Consider the following 22,338-nt stretch of genomic DNA (forward strand, 5'->3'; position numbering starts at 1 on the left):
TGGGCTGTGGCACCCCAAAGACATCGGCTGATGTAAAAAGGGATTCATAAATTCATTTGATTGATATGTTTGTGTTCATTTAATTTTCAGAAAATATGACTAACATTCCCTATTTTCTTCCGCCTTACCGCATCACTAGGGCCTTGTGATTTGCACAATCATGTGCCCCCCCCCCCCCCCCTGATCACAGACCCACAGTCTCTGTCACCTTGACTGGCCTCAGCGTGACCTCCTTTCTGTAGGAAAAGTGATTCAGGTTGACCCGGGTGTACAGCCTCTCCCTGCGCTGGAGCAAGCTGTACAGAGACAGGGTGAACTTAGGCTGCACCCTGGTGCTGGCTATCTCCACCACCAGCATGGCTGTGTAGGATATCATCTGGGCCCTGCACTGAGAGGCCTTGCTCCAGGCCTGGCGGGTGTAGTAGGAGGGGGACGGGTGACGAGAAAGTGCTATGTTGGGACAGCTGAAAATCCTTGGCGTGGTCAGTGGCTGTGTTGAGTCTCTCCAGGTGGTTCTTGTGATGGTGGTTCTCCGGGTGGTTCTTGTGATGGTGGTTGTTGGGAAAGTGGTAAAAAGTGTGGTGGTGGGTATTGAGGTTGTGACAGTGGTTGTGGTAGGAGCTAAGGTGGTGATTGTGGTAGGGGCTAAAGTGGTGATTTTTTTCGGGATTGGGTAATGTGATTGTAGTCAGTGCTGTGGTTGTCCCTCTGGTGGTGGGTATCAGAGTTGTGGTAATTAGTGAGGTGGTCACAATGGTGGTTGTAGTTCGGGTGGTGGCTTCAGTTGTGGTGGCCATTGTGGTTGGCAAAGTGGTTGTAGGTGGCTGAGTAGTCGTAGGCTCTGTAGTTGTGACTGTAGTAGTGGGCATGGTGGTTACAATGGTGTGGTTGTTTAGGTTGTCGTGGTTGCTGTGGTCGTGGTGGTGGTTGTGGTGAGTGAAGCGATGGTGGTCAGAGGAGATACAGGACATATGAGCTGGTCCTCTTTGAGAGACATGATTTCTTGTCCCTTTAAATCTTCCGGCTGGTTACAGATCTCAGGAGACATAGACTTGATCTTGCCAGGGTTTGCCTTCATCCAATTGAAGAGGGGGACCATCCTGCAGTCACAATCCCAAGTGTTGTTGTTTAAATAGACTTTGCTGAGTTTTGGTAAGGGGTCAAATATATCCTTTGGAAGTGTCCCCAGGCTATTATGAGCCAGTCTAAGGGTGGTTAGTGATGTCAGCTTTTCAAAGGTGTTTGCTTTCAATGATTTGATGTGGTTGTATTGAAGATTGAGTTCTGTTAGCTTCTCAAGGCCCTCAAAAGACTCTTCAGACACGGTGAACAATTGGTTGTTAGACAGATCCAACTTCCTGAGTTTCTTTAGAGGACTAAATACTCCCTGAGGAAGGCTGGTAATCATGTTTCGACTGAGACTCAACTCAGTCAGTTTGGGCATCTCTCCAAAGAGGACAGGAGGTAGACTTGCAAGTTTATTTCCATTTAGTGTCAATGTTTTAAGCAGAGGAAAGCCCACAAATATTTCTGGAGGCAATTCAGTCAACATGTTATTGTCCAAAAGTATCTTGTTTAATTTGTCTTTATGTGGGAACAAATTGGCTGATATTGAAGTGATTTTGTTACCCTGTAGAGCGATCTCCTTCAAATTGGAAAGATTTTCTAATATATCGTCAGGAATGGCGGTAAGTTGGTTCTCATAGAGCCTCAGTACCTCCAGTTTGTGCAGCTTTGAGAACAGGGCGGAGGACACAGAACTGAGGTGGTTTTTGGCCAGATGGAGGGTCCGAAGGTTTTCTAGGTCATCAAATGTCCCCTCCTCGATGGTGTCAATCTTGTTTATGTGTAATTGGAGTTCTCTCAGTTTCTTAAGGCCATCAAACAATCCTTTCTCCAGACTACGGATCCTGTTGAGTTTCAGCAGAAGTTTTTCCAGGTTGTGCAGGTCTTGGAAGACGTCTACAGACAAGGATGTTAGCGGGGTACTGGAGATCTCAATATGCTTGAGGTCGACCAATCCCTCGAAAGCACCGTTCTCTATGGACACGATGGGGGTGGTGATGAACTCTACCTTTTCCAGACTCGGGTTGGTGGCGAAGGCCCCCTTTGGGATGACAATGATGTTACTTTCCACAAAGAAGACCTCTGTGACACCTGCTTTCAGACTTACTGGGATCTGTGTCACTTCCTTGCCGTAAACATCCCAGTTGTCTTTGGGGCAGTCGGTCTCCTTCTCACAGGACTGAGATGAATACCCAATCAGTAAAGGCAGAAGACAGATGAAGGTGTGTCCTCTAGTCATTTTTTCCTGAAAATATATACAACTTTTCATGTAAAGATTTTGTTTTGATATTGCAATTAACTTGATATATTCACCTTTATAGTACTGATTCAAAGAGAATAGTTTGAAAGTTAACAGAAAGCTTACATGCTGCATTATTCAAGATAGCCTATGAAGCCCTGAAGTGATACCTGCAACAAAACGATAAATGCTAAGCAGAGCAATGACGGTATACTGTACATGCTAGTCAACTAATTCATGTAATGCTAAGTGACGTCTGACACAAAAGGAAACAGCCATACCTGATGATTTCCTCTCGTCTTGAGGCTTATAATCGACAGAGGCGAGTAAGACAGTTATAGAGAGAGTCAGGCAAACACCATTTTATAGTTTACTCCTGTTAATCAGCTTATCTAAGTCCCACAGCAGGCTTCCAGTGTGCTATCATGGGGCGTGAATAGAGAACCCTCTGCTTTCAGAGACAAGAAGGAACAGAGGCGTGAGCCCATAGAACACACATGGGGGGGGGGGCTATAGTAAAATGAGGAAGTAAATGGCACTGGTTTTATGGTTTTGGGCTAGTGCACAATTTGTGTGCTCTAGGCTCTAGTACTTTATTCTATATTCTTCCTAGTTTCTAATCATCACACACACACGCCAGTGTCCATATAGATTCAATTAGAGTAGCTATGGTTTTTGTTTTGTCATGTTAAAGTTCAGTTGAAATGTTGAAGTGATTCAGTGAGTTCCAGAACACACTATGAGATACAGGATACAGTGGCACTGAGTCAAAGTTCACTGGTCTGATCTAATGGTACTGCTACAGAAGTCACAGACACACATCACATGCAGCAGGGGAAATCATTCCTTTTTAAGCAGATTGGTTCAGAGAATGAATAATGATGAATGTACATATTCATAAACTAGCAGGTTCATAAAGTAGTAGGTAGAAGAGTTTCTGTCATTCATTTAGGAAAGTTTAGGTGGCAATGTCTTCATTTACCTGCCGAAAGTTGGCGGAAAGCCTACAAATGTTCCTTTGTCAAACCAGGGCCGGACTAGAACGAATGAGTTGGAAGAGCATTTGATTTCCATAGGTGGCATGTTTTTTTCACGAGACCGCCTTGCGCACAGAGTTTTAATGGGTTTTATAGTAAAGACGTAATTTAACTGTAAAAATGTATTATCTTCCTAGAGTCGATCTCCGCTCCCCCAGAAATCGAATTATCCTAATAATAAAACATCCCCATAAAAAGCTGTCAGTTTAAGCTTGAGATATCTGTTGGATGCGTCTCAGTCCACCGCGTCGGCCGATGTCGGACTTACGCATCTGCGGTGAAAGGTGACAGAGCTAGAGTGGTGTTTGTCAGACCATGGGACATCCCAAAAATCGGTCTTCTCCCAGAATTGTCCATAGCAAACCCCTCTATGGAAAGATGAGACTCTCCCGAACACGATGGTGTTCTCCGTTTTGCTCTACGACACTCGCAAGCGTCTTGGGATTCGTCTGAAGTCGGTACAGCCGATCTGTCAACTTCTTTCTGTGTTCTCCGAACAGTTTTGGCTATACACTAATAAGGTGAGACTCTCACGAACAAGTAAAACATTTGATGCCATCCACTTCCTTATGTCTGAAACACAGGATTCCAGTCAAATGTTTGGACACAGAAACTAATTCAAAGGTTTTTCTTTATTTTTACTATTTTCTACATTGTACAATAATAGTGAAGACATCAAAACTATGAAATAACACATATGGAATCATGTAGCAACCAAAAAATTGTAAAACAAATCAAAACATAATTTATATATGACATTCTTCAAAGTAGCAACCCTTTGCCTTGACAGCTTTGCACACTCTTGGCATTCTCTCAAACAGCTTCATGAGGTAGTCACCTGGAAATCATTTCAATTAACAGGTGTGCCTTTGTTAAAAGTTAATTTGCAGAATTTCTTTCCTTCTTAATGCATTTGAGCCAATAGTTGAGAGAATGCCAAGAGTGTACAAAGCTGTCATCAAGGCAAAGGGTGGCTACTTTGAAGAATCTAAAATCTAAAATATATTTGGATTTGTTTAGCACTGTTTTGGTTAATACATGATTCCATAAGTGTCATTTCATAGTTTTGATGTCTTCACTATTATTCTGCAATGTAGAAAACAGTAAAAATAAAGAAAATCCCTTGAATGAGTAGGTGTATCCAAACTTTTGACTCGTACTGTATATTTTTTTGATACTTCAAGGGGTCACAAAATCTAAAATCATGATAAAAAATAATAATAATCCTTATCCTTGGTATGACCCTCTTTAAACAATTCCATATGGCTTAGTAGACCCCCCCACACACACACACAATGTTATGTGTGTCACGCCCTGGCCGTAGAGAGGTTTTTATTCTCTATTTTGGTTAGGTCAGGGTGTGACTAAGATGGGCATTCTAGTTTCCTTATTTCTATGTTGGTGTGGTTGATTCCCAATCAGGGGAAGCTGTCTATCGTTGTCCCTGATTTGGGATCATATATAAGTTGTGTAACGGTTTTCTTCCAGGGGTGAAGGAGAGGACCAAAGTGCAGCGCGGCTAGTGTTAAACATGTTTAATAAAGAACAAGTGAAACACTACAAACAACAATACAAAATAACAAATGTGCAAAAACCGACACAGACCTATCTGGTGCAGACAATCACAGAGACAGGAAACAAACACCCACAAAATCCCAACACAAAACAAGCCTCCTATATATGATTCTCAATCAGGGACAACGATTACCATCTGCCTCTGATTGAGAACCATATTAGGCTGGACATAGAAACAGACAAACTAGACACACAACATAGAATTCCCACCCAGCTCACGTCCTGACCAACTAAACACATACAAAACAACAGAAAACAGGTCAGGAACGTGACAGAACCCCCCCCCTCAAGGTGCGAACTCCGGGCGCACCCCTAAAACTCAAGGGGAGGGTCTGGGTGGGCATCTGTCCGCGGTGGCGGCTCCGGCGCAGGACGAGGACACCACTCCACCACTGTCTTTGTCCCCCTCCTTAGCGTCCTTTGAGTGGCGACCCTCGCCCACGACCTTGGCCTAAGAATCCTCCCCAAGGCCCCCACATGATTTAGGAGGTAGCTCAGGACAGAGAGGTAGCTCAGGACAGAGAGGTAGCTCAGGACAGAGAGGTAGCTCAGGACAGAGAGGTAGCTCAGGACAGAGAGGTAGCTCAGGACAGAGGGGCAGCTCAGGACAGAGGGGCAGCTCAGGACAGAGGGGCAGCTCAGGACAGGAGGGGCAGCTCAGGACAGGAGGGGCAGCTCATGACTGGAGGACAGCTCATGACTGGAGGACAGCTCATGACTGGAGGACAGCTCATGACTGGAGGACAGCTCATGACTGGAGGACAGCTCATGACTGGAGGGCAGCTCATGACTGGAGGGCAGCTCATGACTGTAGGGCAGCTCATGACTGTCTGGCGTCTCTGGCAGCTCCTGACTGGCTGGCGTCTCTGGCAGCTCCTGACTGGCTGGCGTCTCTGGCAGCTCCTGACTGGCTGGCGTCTCTGGCAGCTCCTGACTGGCTGGCGTCTCTGGCAGCTCCTGACTGGCTGGCGTCTCTGGCAGCTCCTGACTGGCTGGCGTCTCTGGCAGCTCCTGACTGGCTGGCGTCTCTGGCAGCTCCTGACTGACGGACGGCTCTAGCGGCTCCTGACTGACGGACGGCTCTAATGGCTCGGGACAGACGGGCGGCTCTAATGGCTCGTGGCAGACAGATGACTCAGATGGCGCTGGGCAGACAGATGGCTCAGATGGCGCTAGGCAGACAGATGGCTCAGACGGCGCTGGGCAGACGGATGGCTCAGACGGCGCTGGGCAGACGGATGGCTCAGACGGCGCTGGGCAGACGGATGGCTCAGACGGCGCTGGGCAGACGGATGGCTCAGACGGCGCTGGGCAGACGGATGGCTCAGACGGCGCTGGGCAGACGGATGGCTCAGATGGCGCTGGGCAGACGGATGGCTCAGACGGCGCTGGGCAGACGGATGGCTCAGACGGCGCTGGGCAGACGAGCAGTGCAGGCGGCGTTGGGCAGACGGGCAGTTCAGGCACCGCTGGGCAGACGGCAGACTCTGGCCGGCTGAGACGCACTATAGGCCTGATGCGTGGTGCCGGAACTGGAGGTACCGGGCTGAGGGCACGCACCTCAGGGCGAGTGCGGGGAGGAGGAACGGGGCTCTGGAGATGCACTGGAAGCCTGGTGCATGGTGTAGGCACTGGTGGTACTGGGCTGGGGCGGGAAGGTGGCGCCGGATATACCGGACCGTGAAGGAGGACACGCGCTCTTGAGCACCGAGCCTCTCCAACCTTACCAGGTTGAATGGTCCCCGTAGCCCTGCCAGTGCGGCGAGGTGGAATAGCCCGCACTGGGCTATGCAGGCGAACCGGGGACACCACCTGTAAGGCTGGTGCCATGTACGCCGGCCCGAGGAGACGTACTGGAGGCCAGATACGTTGGGCCGGCTTCATGACATCCGGCTCGATGCCCAACCTAGCCCTCCCAGTGCGGCAAGGTGGAATAGCCCGCACTGGGCTAAGCACGCGTACTGGGGACACCGTGCGCTTTACCGCATAACACGGTGTCTGACCAGTACGACGCCCTCTCACTCCACGGTAAGCCCGGGGAGTTGGCTCAGGTATCCAACCCGGCTTCGCCACACTCCCCTTTAGCCTCCCCCCAAGAAATTTTTGGGTGAGCCTCTCGGGTTTCCAGCCACTCTGCCTTGCAAGCGCCTCATAATGCCGCCTCTCCGCTTTTGATGCCTCCAGCTCCGCTTTGGGACGGTGACACTCCTCTGGCTCTGCCCAGGGTCCTTCTCCGTCCAGAATCTCCTCCCATGTCCATTCCTCCTTGTACCGCTGCTGCTGATGCTGCTGCCCGTTGCCACGCTGCTTGGTCCGGGTTTGGTGGGTGTTTCTGTAACGGTTTTCTTCCAGGGGTGAAGGAGAGGACCAAAGTGCAGCGCGGCTAGTGTTAAACATGTTTAATAAAGAACAAGTGAAACACTACAAACAACAATACAAAATAACAAATGTGCAAAAACCGACACAGACCTATCTGGTGCAGACAATCACAGAGACAGGAAACAAACACCCACAAAATCCCAACACAAAACAAGCCTCCTATATATGATTCTCAATCAGGGACAACGATTACCATCTGCCTCTGATTGAGAACCATATTAGGCTGGACATAGAAACAGACAAACTAGACACACAACATAGAATTCCCACCCAGCTCACGTCCTGACCAACTAAACACATACAAAACAACAGAAAACAGGTCAGGAACGTGACAGAACCCCCCCCTCAAGGTGCGAACTCCGGGCGCACCCCTAAAACTCAAGGGGAGGGTCTGGGTGGGCATCTGTCCGCGGTGGCGGCTCCGGCGCAGGACGAGGACACCACTCCACCACTGTCTTTGTCCCCCTCCTTAGCGTCCTTTGAGTGGCGACCCTCGCCCACGACCTTGGCCTAAGAATCCTCCCCAAGGCCCCCACATGATTTAGGAGGTAGCTCAGGACAGAGAGGTAGCTCAGGACAGAGAGGTAGCTCAGGACAGAGAGGTAGCTCAGGACAGAGAGGTAGCTCAGGACAGAGGGGCAGCTCAGGACAGAGGGGCAGCTCAGGACAGAGGGGCAGCTCAGGACAGGAGGGGCAGCTCAGGACAGGAGGGGCAGCTCAGGACAGGAGGGGCAGCTCATGACTGGAGGGCAGCTCATGACTGGAGGGCAGCTCATGACTGGAGGGCAGCTCATGACTGGAGGGCAGCTCATGACTGGAGGACAGCTCATGACTGGAGGACAGCTCATGACTGGAGGACAGCTCATGACTGGAGGACAGCTCATGACTGGAGGGCGTCTCTGGCAGCTCCTGACTGTCTGGCGTCTCTGGCAGCTCCTGACTGGCTGGCGTCTCTGGCAGCTCCTGACTGGCTGGCGTCTCTGGCAGCTCCTGACTGGCTGGCGTCTCTGGCAGCTCCTGACTGGCTGGCGTCTCTGGCAGCTCCTGACTGGCTGGCGTCTCTGGCAGCTCCTGACTGGCTGGCGTCTCTGGCAGCTCCTGACTGGCTGGCGTCTCTGGCAGCTCCTGACTGGCTGGCGTCTCTGGCAGCTCCTGACTGACGGACGGCTCTAGCGGCTCCTGACTGACGGACGGCTCTAATGGCTCGGGACAGACGGGCGGCTCTAATGGCTCGTGGCAGACAGATGACTCAGATGGCGCTGGGCAGACAGATGGCTCAGATGGCGCTAGGCAGACAGATGGCTCAGACGGCGCTGGGCAGACGGATGGCTCAGACGGCGCTGGGCAGACGGATGGCTCAGACGGCGCTGGGCAGACGGATGGCTCAGATGGCGCTGGGCAGACGGATGGCTCAGACGGCGCTGGGCAGACGGATGGCTCAGACGGCGCTGGGCAGACGGATGGCTCAGACGGCGCTGGGCAGACGAGCAGTGCAGGCGGCGTTGGGCAGACGAGCAGTGCAGGCGGCGTTGGGCAGACGGGCAGTTCAGGCACCGCTGGGCAGACGGCAGACTCTGGCCGGCTGAGACGCACTATAGGCCTGATGCGTGGTGCCGGAACTGGAGGTACCGGGCTGAGGGCACGCACCTCAGGGCGAGTGCGGGGAGGAGGAACAGGGCTCTGGAGATGCACTGGAAGCCTGGTGCATGGTGTAGGCACTGGTGGTACTGGGCTGGGGCGGGAAGGTGGCGCCGGATATACCGGACCGTGAAGGAGGACACGCGCTCTTGAGCACCGAGCCTCTCCAACCTTACCAGGTTGAATGGTCCCCGTAGCCCTGCCAGTGCGGCGAGGTGGAATAGCCCGCACTGGGCTATGCAGGCGAACCGGGGACACCACCTGTAAGGCTGGTGCCATGTACGCCGGCCCGAGGAGACGTACTGGAGGCCAGATACGTTGGGCCGGCTTCATGACATCCGGCTCGATGCCCAACCTAGCCCTCCCAGTGCGGCAAGGTGGAATAGCCCGCACTGGGCTAAGCACGCGTACTGGGGACACCGTGCGCTTTACCGCATAACACGGTGTCTGACCAGTACGACGCCCTCTCACTCCACGGTAAGCCCGGGGAGTTGGCTCAGGTATCCAACCCGGCTTCGCCACACTCCCCTTTAGCCTCCCCCCAAGAAATTTTTGGGTGAGCCTCTCGGGTTTCCAGCCACTCTGCCTTGCAAGCGCCTCATAATGCCGCCTCTCCGCTTTTGATGCCTCCAGCTCCGCTTTGGGACGGTGACACTCCTCTGGCTCTGCCCAGGGTCCTTCTCCGTCCAGAATCTCCTCCCATGTCCATTCCTCCTTGTACCGCTGCTGCTGTTGCTGCTGCCCGTTGCCACGCTGCTTGGTCCGGGTTTGGTGGGTGTTTCTGTAACGGTTTTCTTCCAGGGGTGAAGGAGAGGACCAAAGTGCAGCGCGGCTAGTGTTAAACATGTTTAATAAAGAACAAGTGAAACACTACAAACAACAATACAAAATAACAAATGTGCAAAAACCGACACAGACCTATCTGGTGCAGACAATCACAGAGACAGGAAACAAACACCCACAAAATCCCAACACAAAACAAGCCTCCTATATATGATTCTCAATCAGGGACAACGATTACCATCTGCCTCTGATTGAGAACCATATTAGGCTGGACATAGAAACAGACAAACTAGACACACAACATAGAATTCCCACCCAGCTCACGTCCTGACCAACTAAACACATACAAAACAACAGAAAACAGGTCAGGAACGTGACAGAACCCCCCCCTCAAGGTGCGAACTCCGGGCGCACCCCTAAAACTCAAGGGGAGGGTCTGGGTGGGCATCTGTCCGCGGTGGCGGCTCCGGCGCAGGACGAGGACACCACTCCACCACTGTCTTTGTCCCCCTCCTTAGCGTCCTTTGAGTGGCGACCCTCGCCCACGACCTTGGCCTAAGAATCCTCCCCAAGGCCCCCACATGATTTAGGAGGTAGCTCAGGACAGAGAGGTAGCTCAGGACAGAGAGGTAGCTCAGGACAGAGAGGTAGCTCAGGACAGAGGGGCAGCTCAGGACAGAGGGGCAGCTCAGGACAGAGGGGCAGCTCAGGACAGGAGGGGCAGCTCAGGACAGGAGGGGCAGCTCAGGACAGGAGGGGCAGCTCATGACTGGAGGGCAGCTCATGACTGGAGGGCAGCTCATGACTGGAGGGCAGCTCATGACTGGAGGGCAGCTCATGACTGGAGGACAGCTCATGACTGGAGGACAGCTCATGACTGGAGGACAGCTCATGACTGGAGGAAAGCTCATGACTGGAGGACAGCTCATGACTGGAGGGCAGCTCATGACTGGAGGGCAGCTCATGACTGTAGGGCAGCTCATGACTGTCTGGCGTCTCTGGCAGCTCCTGACTGTCTGGCGTCTCTGGCAGCTCCTGACTGGCTGGCGTCTCTGGCAGCTCCTGACTGGCTGGCGTCTCTGGCAGCTCCTGACTGGCTGGCGTCTCTGGCAGCTCCTGACTGGCTGGCGTCTCTGGCAGCTCCTGACTGGCTGGCGTCTCTGGCAGCTCCTGACTGACGGACGGCTCTAGCGGCTCCTGACTGACGGACGGCTCTAATGGCTCGGGACAGACGGGCGGCTCTAATGGCTCGTGGCAGACAGATGACTCAGATGGCGCTGGGCAGACAGATGGCTCAGATGGCGCTAGGCAGACAGATGGCTCAGACGGCGCTGGGCAGACGGATGGCTCAGACGGCGCTGGGCAGACGGATGGCTCAGACGGCGCTGGGCAGATGGATGGCTCAGATGGCGCTGGGCAGACGGATGGCTCAGACGGCGCTGGGCAGACGGATGGCTCAGACGGCGCTGGGCAGACGGATGGCTCAGACGGCGCTGGGCAGACGAGCAGTGCAGGCGGCGTTGGGCAGACGAGCAGTGCAGGCGGCGTTGGGCAGACGGGCAGTTCAGGCACCGCTGGGCAGACGGCAGACTCTGGCCGGCTGAGACGCACTATAGGCCTGATGCGTGGTGCCGGAACTGGAGGTACCGGGCTGAGGGCACGCACCTCAGGGCGAGTGCGGGGAGGAGGAACAGGGCTCTGGAGATGCACTGGAAGCCTGGTGCATGGTGTAGGCACTGGTGGTACTGGGCTGGGGCGGGAAGGTGGCGCCGGATATACCGGACCGTGAAGGAGGACACGCGCTCTTGAGCACCGAGCCTCTCCAACCTTACCAGGTTGAATGGTCCCCGTAGCCCTGCCAGTGCGGCGAGGTGGAATAGCCCGCACTGGGCTATGCAGGCGAACCGGGGACACCACCTGTAAGGCTGGTGCCATGTACGCCGGCCCGAGGAGACGTACTGGAGGCCAGATACGTTGGGCCGGCTTCATGACATCCGGCTCGATGCCCAACCTAGCCCTCCCAGTGCGGCAAGGTGGAATAGCCCGCACTGGGCTAAGCACGCGTACTGGGGACACCGTGCGCTTTACCGCATAACACGGTGTCTGACCAGTACGACGCCCTCTCACTCCACGGTAAGCCCGGGGAGTTGGCTCAGGTATCCAACCCGGCTTCGCCACACTCCCCTTTAGCCTCCCCCCAAGAAATTTTTGGGTGAGCCTCTCGGGTTTCCAGCCACTCTGCCTTGCAAGCGCCTCATAATGCCGCCTCTCCGCTTTTGATGCCTCCAGCTCCGCTTTGGGACGGTGACACTCCTCTGGCTCTGCCCAGGGTCCTTCTCCGTCCAGAATCTCCTCCCATGTCCATTCCTCCTTGTACCGCTGCTGCTGTTGCTGCTGCCCGTTGCCACGCTGCTTGGTCCGGGTTTGGTGGGTGTTTCTGTAACGGTTTTCTTCCAGGGGTGAAGGAGAGGACCAAAGTGCAGCGCGGCTAGTGTTAAACATGTTTAATAAAGAACAAGTGAAACACTACAAACAACAATACAAAATAACAAATGTGCAAAAACCGACACAGACCTATCTGGTGCAGACAATCACAGAGACAGGAAACAAACACCCACAAAATCCCAACACAAAACAAGCCTCCTATATATGATTCTCAATCAGGGACAACGATTACCATCTGCCTCTGATTGAGAACCATATTAGGCTGGACATAGAAACAGACAAACTAGACACACAACATAGAATTCCCACCCAGCTCACGTCCTGACCAACTAAACACATACAAAACAACAGAAAACAGGTCAGGAACGTGACAGAACCCCCCCCTCAAGGTGCGAACTCCGGGCGCACCCCTAAAACTCAAGGGGAGGGTCTGGGTGGGCATCTGTCCGCGGTGGCGGCTCCGGCGCAGGACGAGGACACCACTCCACCACTGTCTTTGTCCCCCTCCTTAGCGTCCTTTGAGTGGCGACCCTCGCCCACGACCTTGGCCTAAGAATCCTCCCCAAGGCCCCCACATGATTTAGGAGGTAGCTCAGGACAGAGAGGTAGCTCAGGACAGAGAGGTAGCTCAGGACAGAGAGGTAGCTCAGGACAGAGGGGCAGCTCAGGACAGAGGGGCAGCTCAGGACAGAGGGGCAGCTCAGGACAGGAGGGGCAGCTCAGGACAGGAGGGGCAGCTCAGGACAGGAGGGGCAGCTCATGACTGGAGGGCAGCTCATGACTGGAGGGCAGCTCATGACTGGAGGGCAGCTCATGACTGGAGGGCAGCTCATGACTGGAGGGCAGCTCATGACTGGAGGACAGCTCATGACTGGAGGACAGCTCATGACTGGAGGACAGCTCATGACTGGAGGACAGCTCATGACTGGAGGACAGCTCATGACTGGAGGGCAGCTCATGACTGGAGGGCAGCTCATGACTGTAGGGCAGCTCATGACTGTCTGGCGTCTCTGGCAGCTCCTGACTGTCTGGCGTCTCTGGCAGCTCCTGACTGGCTGGCGTCTCTGGCAGCTCCTGACTGGCTGGCGTCTCTGGCAGCTCCTGACTGGCTGGCGTCTCTGGCAGCTCCTGACTGGCTGGCGTCTCTGGCAGCTCCTGACTGGCTGGCGTCTCTGGCAGCTCCTGACTGGCTGGCGTCTCTGGCAGCTCCTGACTGGCTGGCGTCTCTGGCAGCTCCTGACTGACGGACGGCTCTAGCGGCTCCTGACTGACGGACGGCTCTAATGGCTCGGGACAGACGGGCGGCTCTAATGGCTCGTGGCAGACAGATGACTCAGATGGCGCTGGGCAGACAGATGGCTCAGATGGCGCTAGGCAGACAGATGGCTCAGACGGCGCTGGGCAGACGGATGGCTCAGACGGCGCTGGGCAGACGGATGGCTCAGACGGCGCTGGGCAGACGGATGGCTCAGATGGCGCTGGGCAGACGGATGGCTCAGACGGCGCTGGGCAGACGGATGGCTCAGACGGCGCTGGGCAGACGGATGGCTCAGACGGCGCTGGGCAGACGAGCAGTGCAGGCGGCGTTGGGCAGACGAGCAGTGCAGGCGGCGTTGGGCAGACGGGCAGTTCAGGCACCGCTGGGCAGACGGCAGACTCTGGCCGGCTGAGACGCACTATAGGCCTGATGCGTGGTGCCGGAACTGGAGGTACCGGGCTGAGGGCACGCACCTCAGGGCGAGTGCGGGGAGGAGGAACAGGGCTCTGGAGATGCACTGGAAGCCTGGTGCATGGTGTAGGCACTGGTGGTACTGGGCTGGGGCGGGAAGGTGGCGCCGGATATACCGGACCGTGAAGGAGGACACGCGCTCTTGAGCACCGAGCCTCTCCAACCTTACCAGGTTGAATGGTCCCCGTAGCCCTGCCAGTGCGGCGAGGTGGAATAGCCCGCACTGGGCTATGCAGGCGAACCGGGGACACCACCTGTAAGGCTGGTGCCATGTACGCCGGCCCGAGGAGACGTACTGGAGGCCAGATACGTTGGGCCGGCTTCATGACATCCGGCTCGATGCCCAACCTAGCCCTCCCAGTGCGGCAAGGTGGAATAGCCCGCACTGGGCTAAGCACGCGTACTGGGGACACCGTGCGCTTTACCGCATAACACGGTGTCTGACCAGTACGACGCCCACTCACTCCACGGTAAGCCCGGGGAGTTGGCTCAGGTATCCAACCCGGCTTCGCCACACTCCCCTTTAGCCTCCCCCCAAGAAATTTTTGGGTGAGCCTCTCGGGTTTCCAGCCACTCTGCCTTGCAAGCGCCTCATAATGCCGCCTCTCCGCTTTTGATGCCTCCAGCTCCGCTTTGGGACGGTGACACTCCTCTGGCTCTGCCCAGGGTCCTTCTCCGTCCAGAATCTCCTCCCATGTCCATTCCTCCTTGTACCGCTGCTGCTGTTGCTGCTGCCCGTTGCCACGCTGCTTGGTCCGGGTTTGGTGGGTGTTTCTGTAACGGTTTTCTTCCAGGGGTGAAGGAGAGGACCAAAGTGCAGCGCGGCTAGTGTTAAACATGTTTAATAAAGAACAAGTGAAACACTACAAACAACAATACAAAATAACAAATGTGCAAAAACCGACACAGACCTATCTGGTGCAGACAATCACAGAGACAGGAAACAAACACCCACAAAATCCCAACACAAAACAAGCCTCCTATATATGATTCTCAATCAGGGACAACGATTACCATCTGCCTCTGATTGAGAACCATATTAGGCTGGACATAGAAACAGACAAACTAGACACACAACATAGAATTCCCACCCAGCTCACGTCCTGACCAACTAAACACATACAAAACAACAGAAAACAGGTCAGGAACGTGACAAGTTGTCATTTTCCTTTTGGGTTTTGTGGGGTCTTGTTTTCTGTTTAGTCTTTGTACCTGACAGAACTGTTCGTTTTCGCTTTGTTATTTTGTTTGAGTGTTTTTTGATAATAAAAATCATGAACACTTTCGACGCTGCGCTTTGGTCCACTCCTTTCGACGAGCGTAACAATGTGTTAATGTGACATTAACACATTAGATACATGGGAGACACATACTGAGACAGAGAGGTGCTGTTTCGTTCGCTCGGATGCTTTATCTGAAATTGAAGCAACTTTTTGTCGGCGTGCGTCTCGGTCAAATATTGTCCATCCCAATATTTTATTTGGCTGGGCAAGGAGGTATGGTAGAAACTGTGACACTGCATGTTTGACACAGGGCCACTATTTAACACAGGACCGGCATTATGTGAGGGCCTTAGAGGGGCCTGGCCCGCCCATAATGCTGGCCCTGTGTCAAACATGCAGTGTCACAGTTTTCTCCCGAGGAGAGGGATTGATGCTTATGCAACGAGAATGTATTGTCATATATTCCTGCCAATACATTACACATTTTACAATGTGAATGACTATATTCTATTCAATATTCAAATGTATCGTGACTTATGTACAATATAATACTGTTATTGTTCAATTCATCAGTTACTTTGAAGAGAAATTGTCTTCAAGAGGCCAATGCTGTCAGAAATGAAATGACCGGTACAAGGTCTACTATCTTTTTCCATAATGAACACAAGTGATTAAGGCCTATTCTTTATGAGCAATTTTATGTAGTCTAGGTAGGTATATTACTGGTCATGTCATTTCTGACAGCATTGGCCTCTTGAAGACAATTTCCCTTCAAAATAACTGGTGAATCCTGTTCGGATGCTAGAATTATTTTGGACGAACGTGAGAAGGTAACCTGTAATTAAACATTCATAATTATAGCTTACCATTGTTTTTGTAAACTCTCATTCGTTCATTGCCAGCTGGACATACCAAATATTTATTTGTATCTGGTGATAAAGACAAACCTATACCACATTTCCGCCACTCACAGATCCCTGCTCTCGTGCGCCAAATTAATTAGATTTGGGCGCCAAATTGAAGTTCACCCAGCTCCCAGCAAGCTCAAGTTTCATGGAAAACAGCTTTGAAGTTTGAAGTCGACAAAGTAGGAGACTTTCCTCTGCTTCAGGTGGTCAGTTTTAACTTAGCTAATAGCTATTTTTGGATAAGTCTTTTTATTTGCTTGATAGTTCATTATTAGTTTTACTCCTCAATATACACAAGTAACAAGTTAGAGAGTGTAAGTTAGCTTTGCAATTATTTTATATTTTTCCTTTGGGCCTCATCAAAAGCAGTTCCTCATACAAGTATTGGGACACAGACTCATTCTGCTTGTGTTTTCCATTTGCGTCATAAAACTGTAGCTGAACGTCTTATAACGTTTTATCCATTTCATGTTGGGAATGGGGAAATACATGTACAGACTGTATACTGCTAAGCAAGGATGTCTCCATGGTTACAACCAGAGGCATATATTTAGATGGCTCTGGCTACAACTATACCCCAGCATAATATCATCTACAGTATCATACATAAACATCTATATGGTTTTATTTGACTGAGACATTTCAGAGGCAGGAGTTTCAATTCAATGGAGCTGTATGGTCCAATAAAAAAGACATACATGCATAAATAGAAATGTACACATATATTATATACACTGAGTGTACAACACATGATGAACACCTGCTCTTTCCACGACAGACTGACCAGGCGAATCCAGGTGAAAGATATGATCCCTTATTGATGTCACTTGTCAAATCCACTTCAATCAGTGTAGATGAAGGGGAGGAGACAGGTTAAAGAAAGATTTTTAAGTCTTGAGACAATTGAGACGTGGATTGGTTGTGTGCCATTCAGAAGGTGAATGGGCAAGCCAAAAGATTTCAGTGCCTTTGAACGGCGTATGGTAGTAGGTACCAGGTACACCGGTTTGTGTTAAGAACTGCCACGCTGTTAGGTTTCTCACGATCAACAATTTCCCGTGTGTATCAAGAACAGTCCACCATCCAAAGGACATCCAGCCAACTTGACACAACTGTGGTAATCATTGGAGTCAACATGGACCAGCATCACTGTGGAATGCTTTTGGCACCTTGTAGAGTCCATGACCTGACGAATTCAGGCTGTTCTGAGGGCAAAAGGGGAATGGGGTGCAACTCAATATTAGGAAGATGTTTCTAATATTTGGTATACACAGTGTACAGTAGATATTGTATGGGCATTCAACTATTAGATAAGTATGAACTAAGTAGGCCTATTCACTATGAGCAACAATTACCCGACACGGACAATATCTTTATGACTTACATAACGTGTTACTGTATTGAACTACTCCTGGGCTGTGGCAGTGTTACTGTATTGAACTACTCCTGGGCTGTGGCAGTGTTACTGTATTGAACTACTCCTGGGCCGTGGCAGTGTTACTGTATTGAACTACTCCTGGGCCGTGGCAGTGTTACTGTATTGAACTACTCCTGGGCTGTGGCAGTGTTACTGTATTGAACTACTCCTGGGCCGTGGCAGTGTTACTGTATTGAACTACTCCTGGGCCGTGGCAGTGTTACTGTATTGAACTACTCCTGGGCCGTGGCAGTGTTACTGTATTGAACTACTCCTGGGCCGTGGCAGTGTTACTGTATTGAACTACTCCTGGGCCGTGGCAGTGTTACTGTATTGAACTACTCCTGGGCTGTGGCAGTGTTACTGTATTGAACTACTCCTGGGCTGTGGCACCCCAAAGACATCGGCTGATGTATAAAGAGATTCATTAATATGTTTGAATGATTCATATGTTTGTGTTTATTTATTTTTCAGAAAAGATGACAAACATTCCCTATTTTCTTCTGCCTTACCGCATCACTAGGGCCTTGTGATTTGCACAATCATGTGCCCCCCCCCCCCCCCCTGATCACAGACCCACAGTCTCTGTCACCTTGACTGGCCTCAGCGTGACCTCCTTTCTGTAGGAAAAGTGAGTCAGGTTGACCCGGGTGTACAGCCTCTCCCTGCACTGGAGCAAGCTGTACAGAGACAGGGTGAACTTAGCCAGCACCAGGGTGCAGCCTATCTCCACCACCAGCATGGCTGTGTAGGATATCATCTGGGCCCTGCACTGCGAGGTCTTGCTCCAGGCCTGACGGGTGTAGTAGGAGGGGGACGGGTGACGAGAAGGTGCTATGTTGGGACAGCTGAAGATCCTTGACGTGGTCAGTGGCTGTGTTGAGTCTCTCCAGGTGGTTCTTGTGATGGTGGTTCTCCGGGTGGTTCTTGTGATGGTGGTTGTTGGGAAAGTGGTAAAAAGTGTGGTGGTGGGTATTGAGGTTGTGACAGTGGTTGTGGTTGTGGCTAAGGTGGTTGTGGTTGTGGTAGGAGCTGTGGTTGTGTTAGGGGCTAAGGTGGTGGTTGTGGTAGGAACTGTGGTTGTGTTAGGGGCTAAGGTGGTGGTTGTGGTAGGTGCTGTGGTTGTGGAAGGGGCTAAAGTGGTAGTTGTGGTAGGAGCTGTGGTTGTAGTAGGAGCGAAGGTGGTGGTTGTTGTAGGAGCTGTGGTTGTGGTGGGGGCCAAGGTGGTGGTTGTGGTAGGGGCTAAAGTGGTGGTTGTGGTAGGGGCTAAAGTGGTGGTTGTGGTAGGAGCTGTGGTTGTAGTAGGAGCGAAGGTGGTGGTTGTTGTAGGAGCTGTGGTTGTGGTGGGGGCCAAGGTGGTGGTTGTGGTAGGGGCTAAAGTGGTGGTTGTTGAAGGGGCTAAAGTGGTGATTTTTGCAGATGTGGGTAATGTGGTTGTAGTCAGTGCTGTGGTTGTCCCTTTCGTGGTGGGTATCAGAGTTGTGGTTATTAGTGAGGTGGTCACAATGGTGGTTGTAGTTGGGGTGGTGGCTTCAGTTGTGGTGGCCATTGTGGTTGGCAAAGTTGTTGTAGTTGGCAGAGTAGTTGTAGGTGGCTGAGTAGTCGTAGGTTCTGTGGTTGTTGGTGTCGTAGTGGGTAGAGTAGTTGGCTGAGTGGTTGTAGGTGGCTGAGGGGTTGTCAATGTAGTTGTAACTCTAGTAGTGGGCATGGTGGTTACAAGTGGTGTGTTTGTTTGGGTTGTGGTGGTGGTGGTGGTTGTGGTGAGTGAAGGGATGGTGGTCAGAGGAGTTATAGGACATATGAGCTGGTCCTCTTTGAGAGACATGATTTCTTGTCCCTTTAACTCCTCCGGCTGGTTACAGATCTCAGGAGACATAGACTTGATCTTGCCAGGGTTTGCCTTCATCCAATTGAAGAGGGGGACCATCCTGCAGTCACAATCCCAAGTGTTGTTGTTTAAATAGACTTTGCTGAGTTTTGGTAAGGGGTCAAATATATCCTCTGGAAGTCTCCACAGGCTATTATGAGCCAGTCTAAGGGTGGTTAGTGATGTCAGCTTTTCAAAGGTGTTTGCTTTCAATGATTTGATGTGGTTGTATTGAAGATTGAGTTCTGTTAGCTTCTCAAGGCCCTCAAAAGACTCTTCAGACACGGTGAACAATTGGTTGTTAGACAGATCCAACTTCCTGAGTTTCTTTAGAGGACTAAATACTCCCTGAGGAAGGCTGGTAATCATGTTTCGACTGAGACTCAACTCAGTCAGTTTGGGCATCTCTCCAAAGAGGACAGGGGGTAGACTTGCAAGTTTATTTCCATTTAGTGTCAATGTTTTAAGCAGAGGAAAGCCCACAAATATTTCTGGAGGCAATTCAGTCAACATGTTATTGTCCAAAAGTATCTTGTTTAATTTGTCTTTATGTGGGAACAAATTGGCTGATATTGAAGTGATTTTGTTACCCTGTAGAGCGATCTCCTTTAAATTGGAAAGATTTTCTAATATATCGTCAGGAATGGCGGTAAGTTGGTTCTCATAGAGCCTCAGTACCTCCAGTTTGTGCAGCTTTGAGAACAGGGCGGAGGACACAGAACTGAGGTGGTTTTTGGCCAGATGGAGGGTCCGAAGGTTTTCTAGGTCATCAAATGTCCCCTCCTCGATGGTGTCAATCTTGTTTATGTGTAATTGGAGTTCTCTCAGTTTCTTAAGGCCATCAAACAATCCTTTCTCCAGACTATGGATCTTGTTGAGTTTCAGCAGAAGTTTTTCCAGGTTGTGCAGGTCTTGGAAGACGTCTACAGACAAGGATGTTAGTGGGGTACTGGAGATCTCAATATGCTTGAGGTCGACCAATCCCTCGAAAGCACCGTTCTCTATGGACACGGTGGGGGTGGTGATGAACTCTACCTTTTCCAGACTCGGGTTGGTGGCGAAGGCCCCCTTTGGGATGACACTGATGTTACTTTCCACAAAGAAGACCTCTGTGACACCTGCTTTCAGACTTACTGGGATCTGTGTCACTTCCTTGCCGTAAACATCCTGGTTGTCTTTGGGGCAGTCGGTCTCCTTCTCACAGGACTGAGATGAATACCCAATCAGTAAAGGCAGAAGACAGATGAAGGTGTGTCCTCTAGTCATTTTTTCCTGAAAATATATCAAACTTTTCATGTAAAGATTTTGTTTTGATATTGCAATTAACTTGATATATTCACCTTTATAGTACTGATTCAAAGAGAATAGTTTCAAAGTTAACAGAAAGCTTACATGCTGCATTATTCAAGATAGCCTATAAAGCCCTGAAGTGATACCTGCAACAAAACGATAAATGCTAAGCAGAGCAATGACGGTATACTGTACATGCTAGTCAAATAATTCATGTAATGCTAAGTGACGTCTGACACAAAAGGAAACAGCCATACCTGATGATTTCCTCTCGTCTTGAGGCTTATAATGGACAGAGGCGAGTAAGACAGTTATAGAGAGAGTCAGGCAAACACAGTTTACTCCTGTTAATCAGCTTATCTAAGTCCCACAGCAGGCTTCTAGTGTGCTATCATGGGGCGTGAATAGAGAACCCTCTGCTTCCAGAGACAAGAAGGAACAGAGGCCTGAGCCCATAGAACACACATTGGGGAGGTGAATGTACGTATTCATAAACTAGCAGGTTCATAAAGTAGTAGGTAGAAGAGTTTCTGTCATTCATTTAGGAAATGAATGTGGTGGAGGACACATGAGGCTAAATTAAAACAGACAGGAAACAAGAAGTAAACAACTAAACACACAATTATACACAACTGCAAGAGAGCTGGTTTAGGGCTTCATAGGCTATCTTGAATAATGCAGCATGTAGGCTTTCCGCCAACTTTCGGCAGGTAAATGAAGACATTGCCACCTAAATGAATGCCAAGAGTGTGCAAAGCTGTCATCAAAGCAAAGGGCGGCTACTTTGAAGAATCTAAAATCTAAAATATATTTTTATTTGTATCACTTTTTTGGTTGCTACATGATTCCATATGTTTCATTTCATAGTGTTGATGTCTTCACTATTATTCTACAATGTAGAAAATAGTAAAACATTTAGAATAGTATTTTTTTTGCGATAATTCAACCCCCCCTTTAGACTGTTATGGGTTAATGTGGCATGACCACAACCAGACATTATGTTTTCATCTGATTGGTTTGACAATCCCAGTTACCTTCTCACATTCATCCAAACAATTCCAGCATCTGAACAGTGCATTGTGCACCCGCCAATCCGAAAGTGGCGAAAATATCTCACCGGAGAAAGCGTCAGAGCAAGCAAAACAGCGCCCCTCTCATGTTGCCCATGTATTCGATGCTTTCTGGCCAAAAAGAGTATGACATGCCATCATATTTCTGTCCAGACAGCATCAGATACATGGGCTACACATACTGAGACAGAGGGGTGCTGTTTCGCTCGCTCGGATGCCTTATCTGAAATTGATGCAACTTTGTGTCGGCGCACGTCACGGTCAAATATTGCCCATCCCAATATTTTATTTGGCTGAGCAAGGAGGTATGGTAGACACTGTGACACTGCATGTTTGACACAGGGCCACTATTTAACACAGGACCGGCATTACGGGAGGGCCTTAGAGGGGCCTGGCCTGCCCATAACGCTGGCCTTGTGTCAAACAGGCAGTTTCACAGTTTTCCCCAGAGGAGAGGGATTGATGCTTATGCAACGGAAATATATTGTAAAATATTACTGCTAATACAATGCGAATCACTATATTCAATATTCAAATGCATTGTGACTTATATACAATATTATATTGTTATTGTTCAATTCATCAGTTATTTTGAAGAGAAATTGTCTTCAAGAGGCCAATGCTGTCAGAAATGAAATGACCGGGACAAGGCCTAATATCTTTTTCCATAAT

At 50.7% G+C, this 22,338-nt stretch overlaps 2 protein-coding genes across 4 annotated transcripts; both read right to left on the bottom strand.

Annotated features, from left to right (window-relative positions):
• Positions 1-685: 685 nt before the first annotated feature.
• On the bottom strand, positions 686-2,725 carry LOC120053641 (leucine-rich repeat-containing protein 15-like). Of its 2 annotated transcripts, XM_039000797.1 has the most exons (3): positions 2,587-2,725; positions 2,432-2,475; positions 686-2,311 (listed from the first exon to the last, which is right to left on the bottom strand). In XM_039000797.1, exons 2-3 carry the CDS (start codon positions 2,438-2,440, stop codon positions 893-895), a joined length of 1,428 nt encoding a protein of 475 aa, XP_038856725.1. In that variant the 5' UTR covers positions 2,441-2,475; positions 2,587-2,725; the 3' UTR covers positions 686-892. The 2 variants fall into 2 exon arrangements, with proteins under 2 accessions (XP_038856725.1, XP_038856726.1); XM_039000798.1 differs by lacking the exon at positions 2,432-2,475.
• Positions 2,726-17,870: 15,145 nt separating this feature from the next.
• On the bottom strand, positions 17,871-20,947 carry LOC120053642 (carboxypeptidase N subunit 2). Of its 2 annotated transcripts, none has more exons than XM_039000800.1 (2): positions 20,854-20,947; positions 17,871-20,578 (listed from the first exon to the last, which is right to left on the bottom strand). In XM_039000800.1, the coding sequence occupies exon 2, from the start codon at positions 20,570-20,572 to the stop codon at positions 18,008-18,010; it is 2,565 nt and encodes an 854-aa protein (XP_038856728.1). In that variant the 5' UTR covers positions 20,573-20,578; positions 20,854-20,947; the 3' UTR covers positions 17,871-18,007. The 2 variants fall into 2 exon arrangements, with proteins under 2 accessions (XP_038856728.1, XP_038856727.1); XM_039000799.1 differs by lacking the exon at positions 20,854-20,947 and adding an exon at positions 20,699-20,745.
• Positions 20,948-22,338: the final 1,391 nt, after the last annotated feature.

This window comes from Salvelinus namaycush, chromosome 9 (genome assembly GCF_016432855.1).
Source record: "Salvelinus namaycush isolate Seneca chromosome 9, SaNama_1.0, whole genome shotgun sequence".
Taxonomy (NCBI): domain Eukaryota; kingdom Metazoa; phylum Chordata; class Actinopteri; order Salmoniformes; family Salmonidae; genus Salvelinus; species Salvelinus namaycush.